The 14,864-nt window shown below is 32.6% G+C and overlaps 2 protein-coding genes across 2 annotated transcripts; one reads left to right on the top strand and one right to left on the bottom strand.

The window, feature by feature from the left end:
* The first annotated feature begins 6,455 nt into the window (after positions 1-6,455).
* LOC107954935 (uncharacterized) lies at positions 6,456-7,558 on the top strand. Its single transcript, XM_016890632.1, has 3 exons — positions 6,456-7,013; positions 7,134-7,255; positions 7,357-7,558. The coding sequence occupies exons 1-3, from the start codon at positions 6,456-6,458 to the stop codon at positions 7,556-7,558; spliced, it is 882 nt and encodes a 293-aa protein (XP_016746121.1).
* A 3,953-nt stretch (positions 7,559-11,511) lies between these two features.
* On the bottom strand, positions 11,512-13,248 carry LOC107954927 (disease resistance protein RPV1-like). Its single transcript, XM_016890623.1, has 2 exons — positions 12,310-13,248; positions 11,512-12,222 (listed from the first exon to the last, which is right to left on the bottom strand). Exons 1-2 carry the CDS (start codon positions 13,246-13,248, stop codon positions 11,512-11,514), a joined length of 1,650 nt encoding a protein of 549 aa, XP_016746112.1.
* Between the last annotated feature and the right edge of the window lie 1,616 nt (positions 13,249-14,864).

Genomic DNA, 14,864 nt, shown 5'->3' with positions numbered 1-14,864 from the left:
GGTGACTACTTTAATTACAACTAAAAATTATAGAGTTTTAAGGGTTTTTTTCTGGTTAAAATGTGTCACAAGTCATCGTGCTTTTTATAAATTAAAATTTAGTCCCTACATCATTAGTCATTATTCTATGGGTAAGTTTTTATTTTGGTCACTTAACTAAAAAAAGTTACGATTTGATCATTAAACTTTTCAAAGTTATTTTTTTGTCACCCAACTATTAAGTGACACTTTTTTAGTTGGTATAATAACAATTTTAGTCCTCAATTTTTATATTTTTTTACCAATTTGACACCGATTATATATGAAGTAATAAAATTTAAAATTTGTTTTAAAAATTTTAGAGAACTCTAGATATTTAAATTAAAACAAAAGTAAATAAAAAAATTCAAAAATAGATAAAGTGAGTGAAGATGAGCGAAAAATGTTTTTAAACCCTCCAAAATTTCTCTTTGTATTATCTTTATAGAAATATTGAATACCAATTCTTTAAAAAACAAAAAAAATAAAAATATTAAGTAAAATTATTGGTTCTTTCTTCTTTTTTTCCTTTTCTATTTCTTAATATGGCTTTTCCGTTATAAGAAAAGAAAAATTCAAAAAATAATTTGTTTTCACAGTTTGGATTTCTAAAAAATAATTTAAATGAATTAAAAAATTGAATCGAGTCTAAAAAAGGAAATTTTGTGGTATATTTTGTATTCTTTTTCTAAAAAATTACATTAAAGTCGATTTCACAAACCTTTGTAATATCAGTTTTAGATGTTCTTCAAATGTATGGAACTTGACTTGAAAATATTACTAATTTGGTTTCAAAAAACATTGAGGAAGCGCATAATGATCTAACATTGTTTTATTTTGTTCTATTTTTAATTTTTTATAGGATTCTATTGAAGAATAAATTTCTATATTTTCCATACATATTAGTTCTTGAAAAATAACATTTTCGAGATTTTATTTTTCTATAATTTTCATATAGAATTTTTTATTTTTTAAATAGTTTTGATTTTTTTTATAATTTTATATAGAACCATGGTGAAGTTTTCAAAATATAAAAATTGAGGACTAACGTGTTATTTTACCAACTAAAAAGTGCCATTTAATAGTCAAATGACCAAGAACAACAATTTCGAAAAGTTTAGTGACCAAATTGTAGCTTTTTGTAGTTAAGTAACAAAAATGATAACTTACCCATAATTTAGTGAGTAATGATGTAATTTACCCTAAAAAATAGTGGCTTGGATTTGGTCGTAAGTCCCATTGGAACATACGGACTGTAAGGGTATCATTACCCAATCTATATAATATAATATACATAAAAACACGATTTGGAAAAAAAAATTGAACTGACGAGAATATCCTTTATTTTTCATCAAATTACTAAGTTCACATTTAAAGGTTATGCTAATTTTATTGATCTAAAATAAAGTTATTACGTGAATATAATTCTCAGCATCTTAATTATCCCTAAATTAATATTAGAGTTACACATCAATTAAAAATTTAAGTTTAAGTTTGTAAATAACATCGAATAGTTAGACATATTTGATTAAATAGCATGTAAGAAAAATCATTGACAAAAGAATTGGATATTGTTAACTCAGCCAAAATTAAATTATGATCTAATCCTCATTAAACAATTTTTCACCTTATTATTACCTCAAAAGCTATCCATTTTTCACCATATTTCTATCTCAATTGATTATATTTATACTTCAACCTACAAATAAAATATAGATGTAAGTGAATATATATAATGAAAATAAAATTTTAATAAATAAAAAAATGAAACTAATCAAAATGTACGCAGTTCAATTATATAAAAAGGAATGAATTAAGTGACTAAAATTTTAAATGGTAAATTTAGTATATAATAAAATGATTATATCTCATATGCAAATAAGTCTAGAATGATTACTTTAAATGAAATAAAAGATCTAAACAAGGTAGATGTGTAAAAATTTTAGTAGGACAAGGTTGGTTAAGTAATTTACCACAGTTAATGCTTCTTACCTGATAGACCAATTATAAAAAATTGAAAAAGTTTTGCATCCATTTTGGTAGCGGCCCTTCTTCCTCTACTTCATCGTAGAGGTTTTTGATTTATGTGAGAAGTGCTACCTGCTGATCCATCGTTGTAAGCAGAGAGTTGGTGGATGTGTTCAAAAATTGGAGAAGATAAAGTGGTATGGCACTGCAACTCTGTTAAAGGTGGCAACAAACAGCAGTATGTGTAACACCCCTTACCCGTACCCGAGGCCGGGATAAGGTACGAGGCGTTACTGGACAAACATACAAACATTAAACTAAAATATGGGCCATAAAATTTCATTCATATTTCAAAACGTTCATTCACTTACACATAGTCCCTTATTTGAGTGTACGGAGCCCAAAACATACTTTAGAAAGAGTTCGGGACTAAACCGAGAACTTACGAAAATCTTGGAAATTTCATGCTTTAAGGCTCCACACGCCCATGTCCCAAAGTCGTGTTCCATACACGGCTGAGACACATGGTCGTGTCTCTGCCTGTGTGGAATATACCTATGCTATTTTCCAAGCTTTGGTCAACCTTAATCTCTTACACACTTATAAAAAATCAAAAGCATATAACATGGTATTCATTTAATGATTAAATATTCTCAATTAAACCACAAACATAGCATTTGTATGTCATCATACATGTGTCTCTCATACTCATTTTACCTTGTTTATTATAGTACCACTTATACATTTATACCAAGATTATCATCTTACAAAATATCTTCAGCTTAATCATCAAGCATTCATATTTAAAACTATATCATATCTTTATAAAATACCACAATTCAGATACGAAAAATAACATGTTTGCCTGAAACATTTCAATTTAACTCCATAACCAACAAGCATTACATTGAGACTAGTCATACATATATATATACATGTCATGATACATATCATTCTCTTTCTGTTTTCTTATAAACACATATCATTTATTTCATTATATCAATATTTCATATACCATAGTTTCCATGTATTCCACATATATTTATTTTCCTCCTCCTCCTCTCCATTCCACATCCTTAATGTATATAGCATTCTTGTAAGTACGATTTCACAATTTACTAATAAATGCTCACATCAAACTATCCACACGAGTCATAGTCACTTACTTATTTATAATTCGAGCTACAGAGCTTCAAATTAAGATCCGTAAATTTCCCTAAAACTAGACTCACATATCTTTCCACCATAAAATTTTCATAATTTTTGGTTTAGCCAATTAGTACAGTTTATTCATTAAAATTTCCCCTGTTTCACTTTCTGATAACTCTAACCTCTCTTCACTAAAAATTAATTATCTCACAGTACAGAACTCTGATAATGTTCTTGTTGATTTATCTTGAAAATAGACTCATTATGGATTTTAAAAATATAAGTTTAAGACTCTAATTATTTTTATCCAAAATTTTGTGATTTTCCAAATTCAGAACAAGGGATCACGTAATCATTCTGAACCAGTCTCACAAAAACATAAATGTCTCAAAATATAGAACTCCTTTTTTTCTCTATTTCTTTTATATGAAAATAGACTCATTAAGCTTTAATTTGATATCTCATTCAGTCTATGATTCAATTTCTACTATTTTTGGTGATTTTTCAAAATCACGTCACTGCTACTATCCAAAACAGTTTTATTGCTAATTCACTCTTTCACACTTTCTTTGTATTAACCTCATTTTAACATACATATCACAAATCATTTTCACCACATTTCATACATCACAAGTATAGGCCCATGATCAAAAGGTCACCATAAAATCATCCTCATGTATAACTTACTTGTTTATAACCTCACCACATCCTGGTCACTTAATGAACACATCATTCACATAATCAAGTTCCTGCACTTATTCATCACAAAACTCACAAAGCAATACATAGAGAGTCTCCCGTTGAACACTTCGAATCAATCCTCGATACTTGGTGGTTTCAGCACATAGCTCCACCCATCATATAGTTCGGCTCTCTTGTACACATGGTGAACACTTAGTACCACCCATGTGACCTAGCTAGTTTATCTCGTAGCTCTCTTGTCTACATGGTGTCCTTCACCTGGAACCACGCTTGTGACCTAGCTACATATATCCTATAGCTCACTTGTCTACATGGTGTACACATAGTATCACCCATACGACCTAGCTACATCATAATGTCTTGTAGCTCTCTTGTACACATGATGTGCACTCAGCACCATACATGTGACCTAGCTGCATACTATCTGTATCATTCAATCTTTCCGAAGGTTCAACCGGGATTTCTCTCTTTTTTCCAACAATTTCACCAATCAAGTAATTATCCACAAACATATTTCCAATATTATTATAAAATATCATAATACAAGTAATATTGATGTATTACTTACATATAAACTTACATCTCATTTAATATCAAGGCAATAACATTAAATTACACATTGCCTTATTAAAAATCATATGAACTTACAATTTCCCATAATATCCATAATCATAGAAATCACATTTATGTATGATAATTCAATGCACTTCATGTACCATAGACATATTTTTAAATCAATTCATAAACTTGGCACCACAATCATTTAATTTAATATAATTCAATTAATATTTCACTAAATTTAACTTTCAAATATAAATTACAGCATTATTGCTGTATTATTATCATACCAACTTACATACTTTCAACACCTCGGAAATCATAATGAATATATCAATTTTACATTGAAACATGCATAAATTAATGCTTATTATACATATGAACTTACCTCGATACTAAAACGGCCATTTTACCAACTTTCTTAATTTTCGATTTTTCTCTCATTCTAGGTTCAAATCTCGTTTTCCGGGATCTAAAACATCATATTTTACTTATTTAATTAATTTCATATTCAAAACAGTCCTTAATTCAAACTTTGGAAAAATTACAATTTTGCCCCTAAACTTTTGCATATTTACACTTTTGCCCTTAGGCTCAGGAATTAAACTTCATCCTTTATTCTTATATTTTATGACATGCTGATCACTTTTCCCTTCTATGGCAACATCAAATTCTCACTCTTAACATATACTTATGACTATTAGGTATTTTTACCGATTAAGCCCTTTTACTCATTTTCACTCAAAACCAAGTAGCACAAGTTGTCTAACATAATTTAAAACCTCATATTCTATTATAAAATAGCAAAATAAACACATTTCACCTATGGGTATTTTTCCAAACATGAACCCTAGCTTAAATTATTGCTAGAATAAGCTTAATCAAATTACCGGGGTTTTAAAAACGTAAAGAACTTGAAAAACGGGGTTAGAACGGACTTACTATTGAGCTTGGAAAGCTTGAAAACCCTATCCATGGCTTCCCCCATGCTAATTTCGGCCTCCATGAGAAAGATGAGTCAATTTTGGCTTTATTTCCCTTTTTATTTCTTTTAATTACCAAATGACCAAAATGCCCTTCCTTACTAAACTTTCAAAAATTCCATCTATATACAATTTTTGTCCATCACTTAGAAATTGGTCAAATTTCTATTTAAGACCTCCTAATTAATATTTCAAAGCAATTTCATACTAGAAACTTCTAGAATGCAAGTTTTGCAACTTATTCAATTTAGTCCCTAACTTCAAATTGAGCACTTTATGCATAGAATTTCTTCACGAAATTTTCACACAATCATGAAATCATATCATAGACCTCAAAATAATCATAAAATAATTATTTCTATCTCAGATTTTATGGTCCCGAAACCTCTGTTCCAACTAGACTCAATTTTGGGCTATTACAGTATGTATGTTACCCGGATGAAATACAATAGCATATAAATGTACGTATGTTGTCCGGATGAAGTACGTCTTTTGTAACGACCGACCTGTATATGATTTGACAGCTACTTTTTGAAGGATAAAGTAAATCAGTGCTTTGCAAATTTAGACAGGTCCTAGGTTATTATTGAGCTGTTTTTTAGCATGTTCTTTTTAATAAAATTTATTGCTCTTTCAATGTAATAGTACCATATATGTACATCTTATTTTTTTTTAGTTGAAAAATAGTTATGAGAGTTGCTAATTTGTTCTCTCAATTGTTCATCCCTTTTGCTTCTGTTTTGAGCTTTCAATACAAATTCTTTTCTCTACTTTAAAGTGTTGTTCATTTGATTAAAACTCAACAGATGATATCAAGAGCCTAAGTTTTTGAGGTGGTTGTGCTTTGTTTGTGAGTGATTTGTGTTTGAAAGAAAAGAAGCAAAAGCTGTTTTTGTTGGTTAGTTTTGTTGCTGTAAAGATGAGTTTTATACCACCACCACCACCTGTATTTGCTGGAGAGAACTACCACATTTGGGTAGCTAAGATGAAGGCATATCTCCAAGTGTATGATTTGTGGAATGTGGTCGAGAATGATCTGAACCACCTCCATTGAGGGTCAATCCAACCATTGCACAAATGAGGCAACACAGTGAAGAGTGTGCCAAGAAGCATAAAGCAATGGTCTACTTGCAGAATGGGGTATCTGATGTGATTTTCACTCGGATAATGGCTTGTGACTCACCAAAGAAAGCATGGGAGAAGCTAAAGGAGGAGTTCATAGGGTCAGACAAAACAAAGCAGCAGCAATTTATCAACCTTAGAAGGGATTTTGAAAACTTAAAGATGAGGGAGTCAGAGACCATCAAGCAGTACTCTAATAGGATAATGGCCATAATCAACAACATTAGGCTTTTTGATGATGATTTCAGTGAGAACAGAGTTGTTGAAAAGGTTATTGCAACTCTTCTTGAAAAATTTAAGTCAAAGATCTCTTCATTGGAGGACTCGAGGGATTTATCAACCATCTCATTGTCTGAGTTGGTGAATTCCCTATATGCACTTGAGCAAAAGAGGCCCAATAGGCAGGAAGAGCATCCTGAAGGAGCTTTCCAAGCAAAGGCCAAAGAAGGCTCAAGTTCTAGCCAAAAAGGGAAGAAACCTTGGGTCAATAGAAGGGAGAAATCAAGGAGAGATGTAAGGAAGAAGAGGTTTCCACCATGCATTCACTGTAAGAAGAATACATATTTGGAAAAGAACTACTGGTTCAGGCCAGATATTCAGTGCATAAGCTATAAATAGTTTGGACATGTTTAGAGGGTGTGCAAAAATAAAGGGAAGGAACAAGCTCAGCAGCAAATGCAAGCTCAGGCTGCTGAGGATCTTCAAGTTCAAGAGGGCATATTTTTACAGCCTCCTGTTTTGCAACCTCAAGCAATGTCAGATGTGACTGGCTAGTGGATAGTGGCTGCACACACCATATGGCAGTTGATGAAAGGCTGTTCAAGTAACTTGATAAAAGATTTGCCTCAAAGATCAGGATTGGTAATGGAAACCTGATTGAAGCCAAAGGTAGGGGTAATATGGTGATCAATACACAGTTAGGTAACAAAGTGATTTCTGATGTGCTTTTTGTGCCTGACATAAATCAGAATCTACTTAGTGTTGGTCAGCTTGTAGAAAAAGGTTACTTACTTGCTTTTAAGAATGGCTCATGCATTGTTGAAGATTCTTATGGTTAGGAGTTGGTCACAGTAGCAATGACTGATAGGTGTTTTATGCTTGATGTCAATCAACTTAAGAAGAAGGCTTACACCAGCCTTCTTGATGATACTGGTCTATAGCGCAGGAGATTAGGCCATGTTAATTACAAGTCACTTGATCAGTTGCGCAAGTTGAACTTGGTTGAAGACGTGTCGAAAGTTGAAGCCAAAGACACTACTTGTGAAGTTTGCCAGCTTGGTAAGCAAACCAGATTACCTTTTCCAGTTGATATGGCATGGAGGGCTCGAGAAAGACTTGAGCTGGTTCATTCTGATGTCTGTGGACCAATGAAGACTTCTTCATTGAATGACAGCAAGTATTTTGTGCTGTTTATTGATGATCTGGCCAAGTTTTGCTGGGTCTATTTCTTGAAGCAGAAGTATAAAGTGTTTGAAGCCTTTAGCAAATTCAAGGCATTGGCTGAGAATCAGTCAAGTTGCAAGATTAAGGCTTTAAGAACTGATAATGGCACTGAGTACTTATCTGAAAAGTTTCAGAAAGTGTGTGAGCAAGCTGGGATTCACCATTAGCTAACAACAGTCTATACTCCTCAGCAAAATGGGGTATGTGAGAGAAAGAATAGAATTATGCTTGATATGGCTAGATGTTTGCTATTTAAGAGCAAGCTGCCAAGCAAATTTTGGGTTGAGATTGTCAATACCTCAGTTTCCTGCTCAACAAGCTTCCAACTCATGCTATGAAAGAAAAGACTCATTTTGAAGCCTGGCATGGACTCAAGCCTATTGTTTCACATTTGAAGGTGTTTGGCTGTGTTTGCTATGCCCTTATTCCAGTTAAGAGGAGAACCAAGCTCGAGAAAAGGGCTGTTCCAGGAATATTTGTTAGGTACAATAGCATCAAGAAGGGCTACAGAGTGTATGATCCCTCAACAAAAAAGATTTTAGTAAGTAGGGATATGAAGTTTAATGAAGCAAGCTATTGGAAATGGGATGGAACTGATGCTAGTTTGCTTGAAGAAGACTAGAATGATCTTGACCTACAGCATGCTGAGATTGAAGCTGAAGCAGAAGGTGATTAAGATGATCCTCTTATTAGAGGCACTAGGACACTAGCAGACATCTATAAAAGGTGTGCTATAACCATGGTTGAGCCTTCCTGCTATGATAAAGCAGTAAGAGAGAACTGCTGGCAAGAAGCTATGGAAGCTGAACTAAGGATGATCCATAAGAATGACACATGGGAGCTGGTTGATAGGCCAGTAGATAGGAAGATTATAGGTGTCAAATGGGTGTTCAGAACCAAGAAATGCAGATGGGTCTCTGAACAAGCACAAGGCTAGGCTGGTTGTAAAAGGGAATAGTCAGTAACAAGAAGTTGATTTCTTTGAAACCTTTGCGCCTATTGCAAGGTTGGATACCATAAGGCTGTTGTTTGCCTTAGCTACTCAAAAACAACGGAAAGTGCATCAATTGGATGTCAAATTAGCATTTCTGAATGGATTTCTCAAGGAAGAAATCTTCATAGAACAACCTAAGGGCTTCAAGGTCCCTGGTGAGGAACACAAGGTTTACAAGCTTAAGAAGGCTTTGTATGGCCTAAAACAGGCTCCAAGGGCCTGGTATGACAGGATAGATGCATACCTGTCAAGGCTAGTATTCGAGAAGAGCATTAATGAGCCCACACTCTATGTGAAGAAGGCTGAAAAAGAAACCTTGTTGATAGTCTCACTTTATGTGGATGACTTATTGGTTACTGGTTGCAAAAGTGAGTTGATTGAAGAATTCAAGAAGCAGATGCAAGATGTTTTTGAGATGACTGATTTAGGTTTGATGACCTACTTCCTTAGTATGGAAATGAATTAGAATGAGCAAGGTATTTTCATAAGCCAGCAAGATTTGCACTTAAAGTTCTAAACAAATTCAGCATGTCAAACTGCAAGCCTGCTAGCACTCCCGTTGCACTAAGAGAGAAATTGTTAAGCACTAGTGAGCATGATCGTGTGTAATGGTCATGAAACTAACTAAAATTTTGACTAAGGCAAGCGCACCTATCGAACAGTAGTATAGTTGTGGTGAGACTGAAAATATCGTATCCACGAGGACTAAAAGTACTAGTAATTACTATCTTTTTATTATCTAGCCTAAGAACTAAAGAGTGTTTTTAAACTAAGACTAATTATCTATTTAACTAAGATTATGATAGAGATTAAAGTTGGAAAATACTTTTAGAAAATGGATGGATAAGACAATACCCAAGGAAGATTCCACCTAGACTTCACTTATTACCTTTGAATTAGACTATTTATTCACTTGACTTAATCCATAGAAATCCCTGATTTATGTTAATATCTCTCTCGAGACTAAGAACAACTGACTCTAGGTTGATTAATCGAAATCTCTTTCCAATTAAAACCCCTATTGTTGCATTAACTCAATCTATGGATTCCCTTATTAGATTTGACTCTAATCCGGCAGATTTATGTCATCCTATCTATAGGATTGCATGCAACTCTGCTTAATTATGAATGATCTACTCTTAAACAGGGACTTTTGCTCCACTGAATAAGCACATCAAAAAATTGAATTAATATCCTAGAATATTTATCACCACCTGAAACGAAATTAAATCCAAGTCAAATTAAAACAAGTAAATAAAATAACAAATCAAAGATTAAGAAAGCGAATAAAGAAAATAAATGGAAAGATAGAACATGGCGTATAGAAGTCCTAAGAAGCCTTGGAAACACGAAGATTCCATAACTCCCTTCAAGCGGCTCTAATTTCCCCTCCAAGATAAAAACCTTGGCAAGAAAAAGTTTGAAGATGATCCCCACAATCTAAAAAGATTGTTAAAACTCTTCTAAAAGAAACTCAAGCGAAATTCTTAAAAATAAAACTCAGAGAGAATTTATTAACTCAAAAGAGAAATATAATAATAATGAATTGTCTATTTTGTGTACAATGCGAAGGCTTATATATATAGGCTAGCTAAATAAATCTAAATAAAACTCCTAAGTATACTAGAACTCTAATTTATTCTAAACAGAACTCTAATTTATTCTAAACAAGAAGTAGTTTTAAATTAAACTTTCTTATTAACATAAAATTCCTAAATAACTTAAAATACTTAATAATTATAAAAAAATTCGGAATAAAACAATAATAAAATAATAAGAGCTGATAAATAAAATATTGGGCTCATATATAATAAAAATTAAGCCTAAAACCCAAACCCAATATGATTTAAACTCGAATTAAAAACCCAAAACTCGTAATTTCCGTCATAATCCCGTTTAGAAATTCTTCTTGTGCAGTCTTCACTAAAATTATCATAACTTGAGCTCCCGAACTCAAAATCTAGTGATTCAAAATGTGTTTCGAAGCTAAGAGATAGATATTCAAACGCCATGAGACATCTCAACCCAAAAATGCCAGGATCCCATCCAAAAATTCGTCGAAAGTCTGCTGATTTCCAAGCCTAAAAATTGACAATATTGGAATTTAATAAATTTCATCCCATCTGTGCATGTATCATTCTCCCTTTCCTCAAAAAGATTCATCCTTGAATCTTGTGTTTGATCAAATCCTGATTTGATTTGCTTAGCCTTTGACATTGTTGTTGAGCCTTGAAGTAGTGTGAATCCATCATATCCATGAGTCTGAAATTGTGCCTTGAGACCTCAATCAAAACCTTTCTCGTTGACTGGGTAATGGATTGCTAGGATAGAGGAGACATTTTGGGGGCGGTCGATGGGAGGTTGGGAAAGGGGTTTGTGATACAAGAAGCAGAGGTTTGTGTACTAAAAAATCTGAACAGTTGAAATTATATTTATCTAATCATTTTTTATTTATATCAAGGATTTTATTTTACTAAATAACAATCTATTTGTACCATCAAACAATAACAGGGGAAAAACAGAAAACTAAATAGGAGAATATCTTGAAAAGGCTAGTCAAGTAGTTTACCACAATCACTGCTTCTTCCTCGATTGGCCCATTATAAAATTGAAATTTTTTTGCATCCGTTTAGGCTGCGGCCCTTCTTCCACTGTTTCCTCGTCGATATTACGTTTTTGTTTTACAAGGGAAGTGCTACCTGTGGATTCATCGTTGTCAGTAGAGTGATGATGGATCAGTTCAAAGTTTGGAGAAGATTGAGTGGTATGGCACTGTAGCTGTCTTATTTCTTCCAAATCTTTCTCATACATTATTCTAACACTACACTTCTTCACCTTAACACAGGGAATACTATTTGTGCCTTGGAAAGATATCTGAAGCTCATCGCATTCATGATCAGAGCAATCCATTGTCCATAAATTCTTGGTTTCATGTTCACCACATTTATCCTCCAAGGATAATGGATATAATTTATCGCGCGAGAAATAACAAAGAAACAGGTGATCCTTTGATATAATTTCTCTATCTGAAGGAAAGAAAGTTGATTGGATCCTTCGAGGATTTCTACAACGGATATAAGCTCTACAGCTGATAGCCTTTCTCTCGGAACCACCATCATTGTCGAAGATGCAGCAGAAAGCAACTCCAATCCATTGACTGTCATTCTGAATATTGAGAGGCAGAGGTATTTCAATTACAGAGCCGCCTCTCTGTTGGCTGAACCATTCTGGGATTTCATTTCCAGGTATAATAATATCAAACTCTTTTCTTGAATTCGCAAATCCCTGCAAATTAAAACATCAGTCGATCTTGAATTTGCAAATGTCTGCAAAAATAAAATAATCGATGATAAAAAAGAGAGATTAATCAACCTTAAGATGTGTTTTCAGCAATGTCACTGCACTAATGTTCTCAGCCAATCTGTAGCTGTTAATGGCTCTAATGCTAGCACTAGTTCTCCACTCACTTGTCATTCTTGCTAGAAGCACAGGCAACGATTCAAGCTCACTGCAATTTGACACTTCAAGATTTTGAGGACTGGAAAGACGAGTAAGAGACGCAGCTATGCTGGTGAAATTGTTACCACTAAGATCAAGAATTCTCAATGAGGATAGACCAGAAATATCACTAGGAATATCTCCTTCACCAATATTGCACAGGCTGCAATTTGACAATATAAGAAATTCAAGCTTGGAGAGTCGAGTAAGAGACGCTGGTATGCTGTTGAAATTGTTACCGCTAAGATCAAGGTTTGTCAAAGAGGATAGACAAGAAATAGCACTATGGATATCTCCTTCACCAAGATTGCAGTCCCTTAGTTTCAACTTTCTTAATGAACTCAAACCGGATAATAAAGGTAGCATTAGAGCTATAGAATTCATCCTTCCTCTTTGACTTACCTTGAAAAGAGAAAGGAGATTTCTTTTTAACTTAGACGGACCCTTGCATCCACCGAACGACAAAATTTTAAGATTTTTCAATTGAGAAATGAAGAAGGGTGGTTCTTTTATGGCTGTTTCACTCAAGTCAAGCTCTTCCAAAAATTCTGCTTGCTGCAAATTCTCTGGCAAATATTCAACTTTACAACAATCAGAAAGGTGAAGAGTTTTTAGATGTTCCATTTTCCCATCAATCTCTGGAAACCTTGCAAGATTTGAGCAACCCGAAAGAACTAATGTTTCAAGGGATTCCGTTCCAATTTTGGTTGGAAGACTCTTTAGACTTTTGCACTCTCTTAAATTCAAAAGTTTAAGTATCTTAAGCAGTCCAAGCGATGGATGGACATCTACTAATCTGGTACAACCTTCCATAATCAGAACTTTGAGATATGGGGCTGTTGTGAAGTCTGGTGTCTAGATTAGGTTTTGAGACCCTTTAAGGCGGATTATTTTCAACTTATACAAGGGCTGTCGAAAACAATAACAGATTAGAGAGAAAACAGAGAACATAATAAAGCTCATTTTTATAGTTATTATTTTTTATCTTATTCAAATTTTAACCGTTTATATTAAAATAAGCTAAAACACAAGGATTAGATGAATTTAATTCTTACTCTATCCCCCTTCCATAGTTGTTGGATGCGACTATATGGTAAGAGAAGTACGACAAGATTGTCTGGTTGAAAGGTTAAAGGCAATGATCTTAAAGATATCCTGTCCAATCTAAAAGTCGTAGTTCATTAGAAAGATATTTGAGATTATCACAATTTGAGAGGCAATGCACTCTGAGCACTCTCAAATTTATTATCTTCAAGAAGGCATTAACACTCAAATTGAGCATCTTGCTTGATTCCCTAAAAATCACGTGCAAACAAAAAATGAGCATTAAAATATAGAAAAATATTCGGTACCTAAAAGCTATGTTTCTCCAGTACTATTTTTTAAGGATTTGTATCCGATACTTAGATCTAACAGCTATCCAAATATGGGTATTGATATATGATCCTTCAAGAACTCTTTAAATATATAAAAAAGTTTTTTTTTTAAAAATCACAAATACCCATTTTAGACATATATATCTATCTAACACTCACATTTGACTTCGAATTACCTAAGTCATAGAAACTAGAATTAAAATTTTGATTTATATTGATGCAATGATAATGCATAATTCTATTCATTATTACCGAACGAAACTATGACAAATCATTAAAAATGAAATAAAATGATTTTATTTTTTAAAAAAAATTATGACATTAAAATCTTGTTCACTAAGATACACAATCACTGCATCAAATATAAACACTTAATGTTGGCAAAGGATATATCTCTATCATGTTTCTTTTGAAAGAGTAGTACCTTTTAGATAAATTTCATAAATATAATATCAAATATTAAGCATTAACTTAATTTTTATTTGATACTTTTACTAAAAAAAAAACTAATAACAATATTATAATACACACCATAAATGTGTATATATAGATTCTTACCTTTTATTATCGATGATCATGCCTTCAATCATTTTTGTAACCTAAAAAAACAAAAATAGAGAATAAGACAAAATAAATGATGTAAATAGTATGATAAAACTTACAACAAATTGCATATATGTTTAACACTATTATTATCTTTTGGTCTCAATGCGTAAATAAAGCTTTTTAAATAAAGTAAGATATTTGTAATGAGAATGATTCAATGAAATTAAATATTTATTTATATAAATCCTTATTAACAATTATAATCAACAAAAGGAATTTACTTCAATGTCACAATTTTTTATGGACTACTATACAAATCATTTGGACTAAGCCTTTGTGTTGATTAAAAATTTTATAATAAAATTAGTTTCAATTTTTTGTTGAATAATTTACCGTGTTTTTTGTTAGAACATGATGGACGTCTTTTTCCTCTCACAATCTACAACGTTTTCCAGGTTCATCAATAGATTTTTCTCTAACAATTTTTCTTCCCATTTCTTGTATCAA

Source organism: Gossypium hirsutum, chromosome A11 (assembly GCF_007990345.1).
Source record: "Gossypium hirsutum isolate 1008001.06 chromosome A11, Gossypium_hirsutum_v2.1, whole genome shotgun sequence".
Taxonomy (NCBI): Eukaryota; Viridiplantae; Streptophyta; class Magnoliopsida; order Malvales; family Malvaceae; genus Gossypium; species Gossypium hirsutum.
The sequence above is the reverse complement of the archived record's forward strand: the minus strand, read 5'-3'. Positions and strand labels throughout refer to the sequence as shown.

Coding starts and splice junctions, on each gene's coding strand:
- LOC107954935 (XM_016890632.1), top strand. CDS start 6,456: ATGAGGCAACACAGTGAAGAGTGTGCCAAGAAGCATAAAGCAATGGTC. Junction 7,014..7,133: donor GGGAGAAATCAAGGAGAGAT/GTAAGGAAGAAG, acceptor GGACATGTTTAG/AGGGTGTGCAAAAATAAAGG. Junction 7,256..7,356: donor GTTTTGCAACCTCAAGCAAT/GTCAGATGTGAC, acceptor CTCAAAGATCAG/GATTGGTAATGGAAACCTGA.
- LOC107954927 (XM_016890623.1), bottom strand. CDS start 13,248: ATGGAAGGTTGTACCAGATTAGTAGATGTCCATCCATCGCTTGGACTG. Junction 12,223..12,309: donor TGCTGAAAACACATCTTAAG/GTTGATTAATCT, acceptor TTTAATTTGCAG/GGATTTGCGAATTCAAGAAA.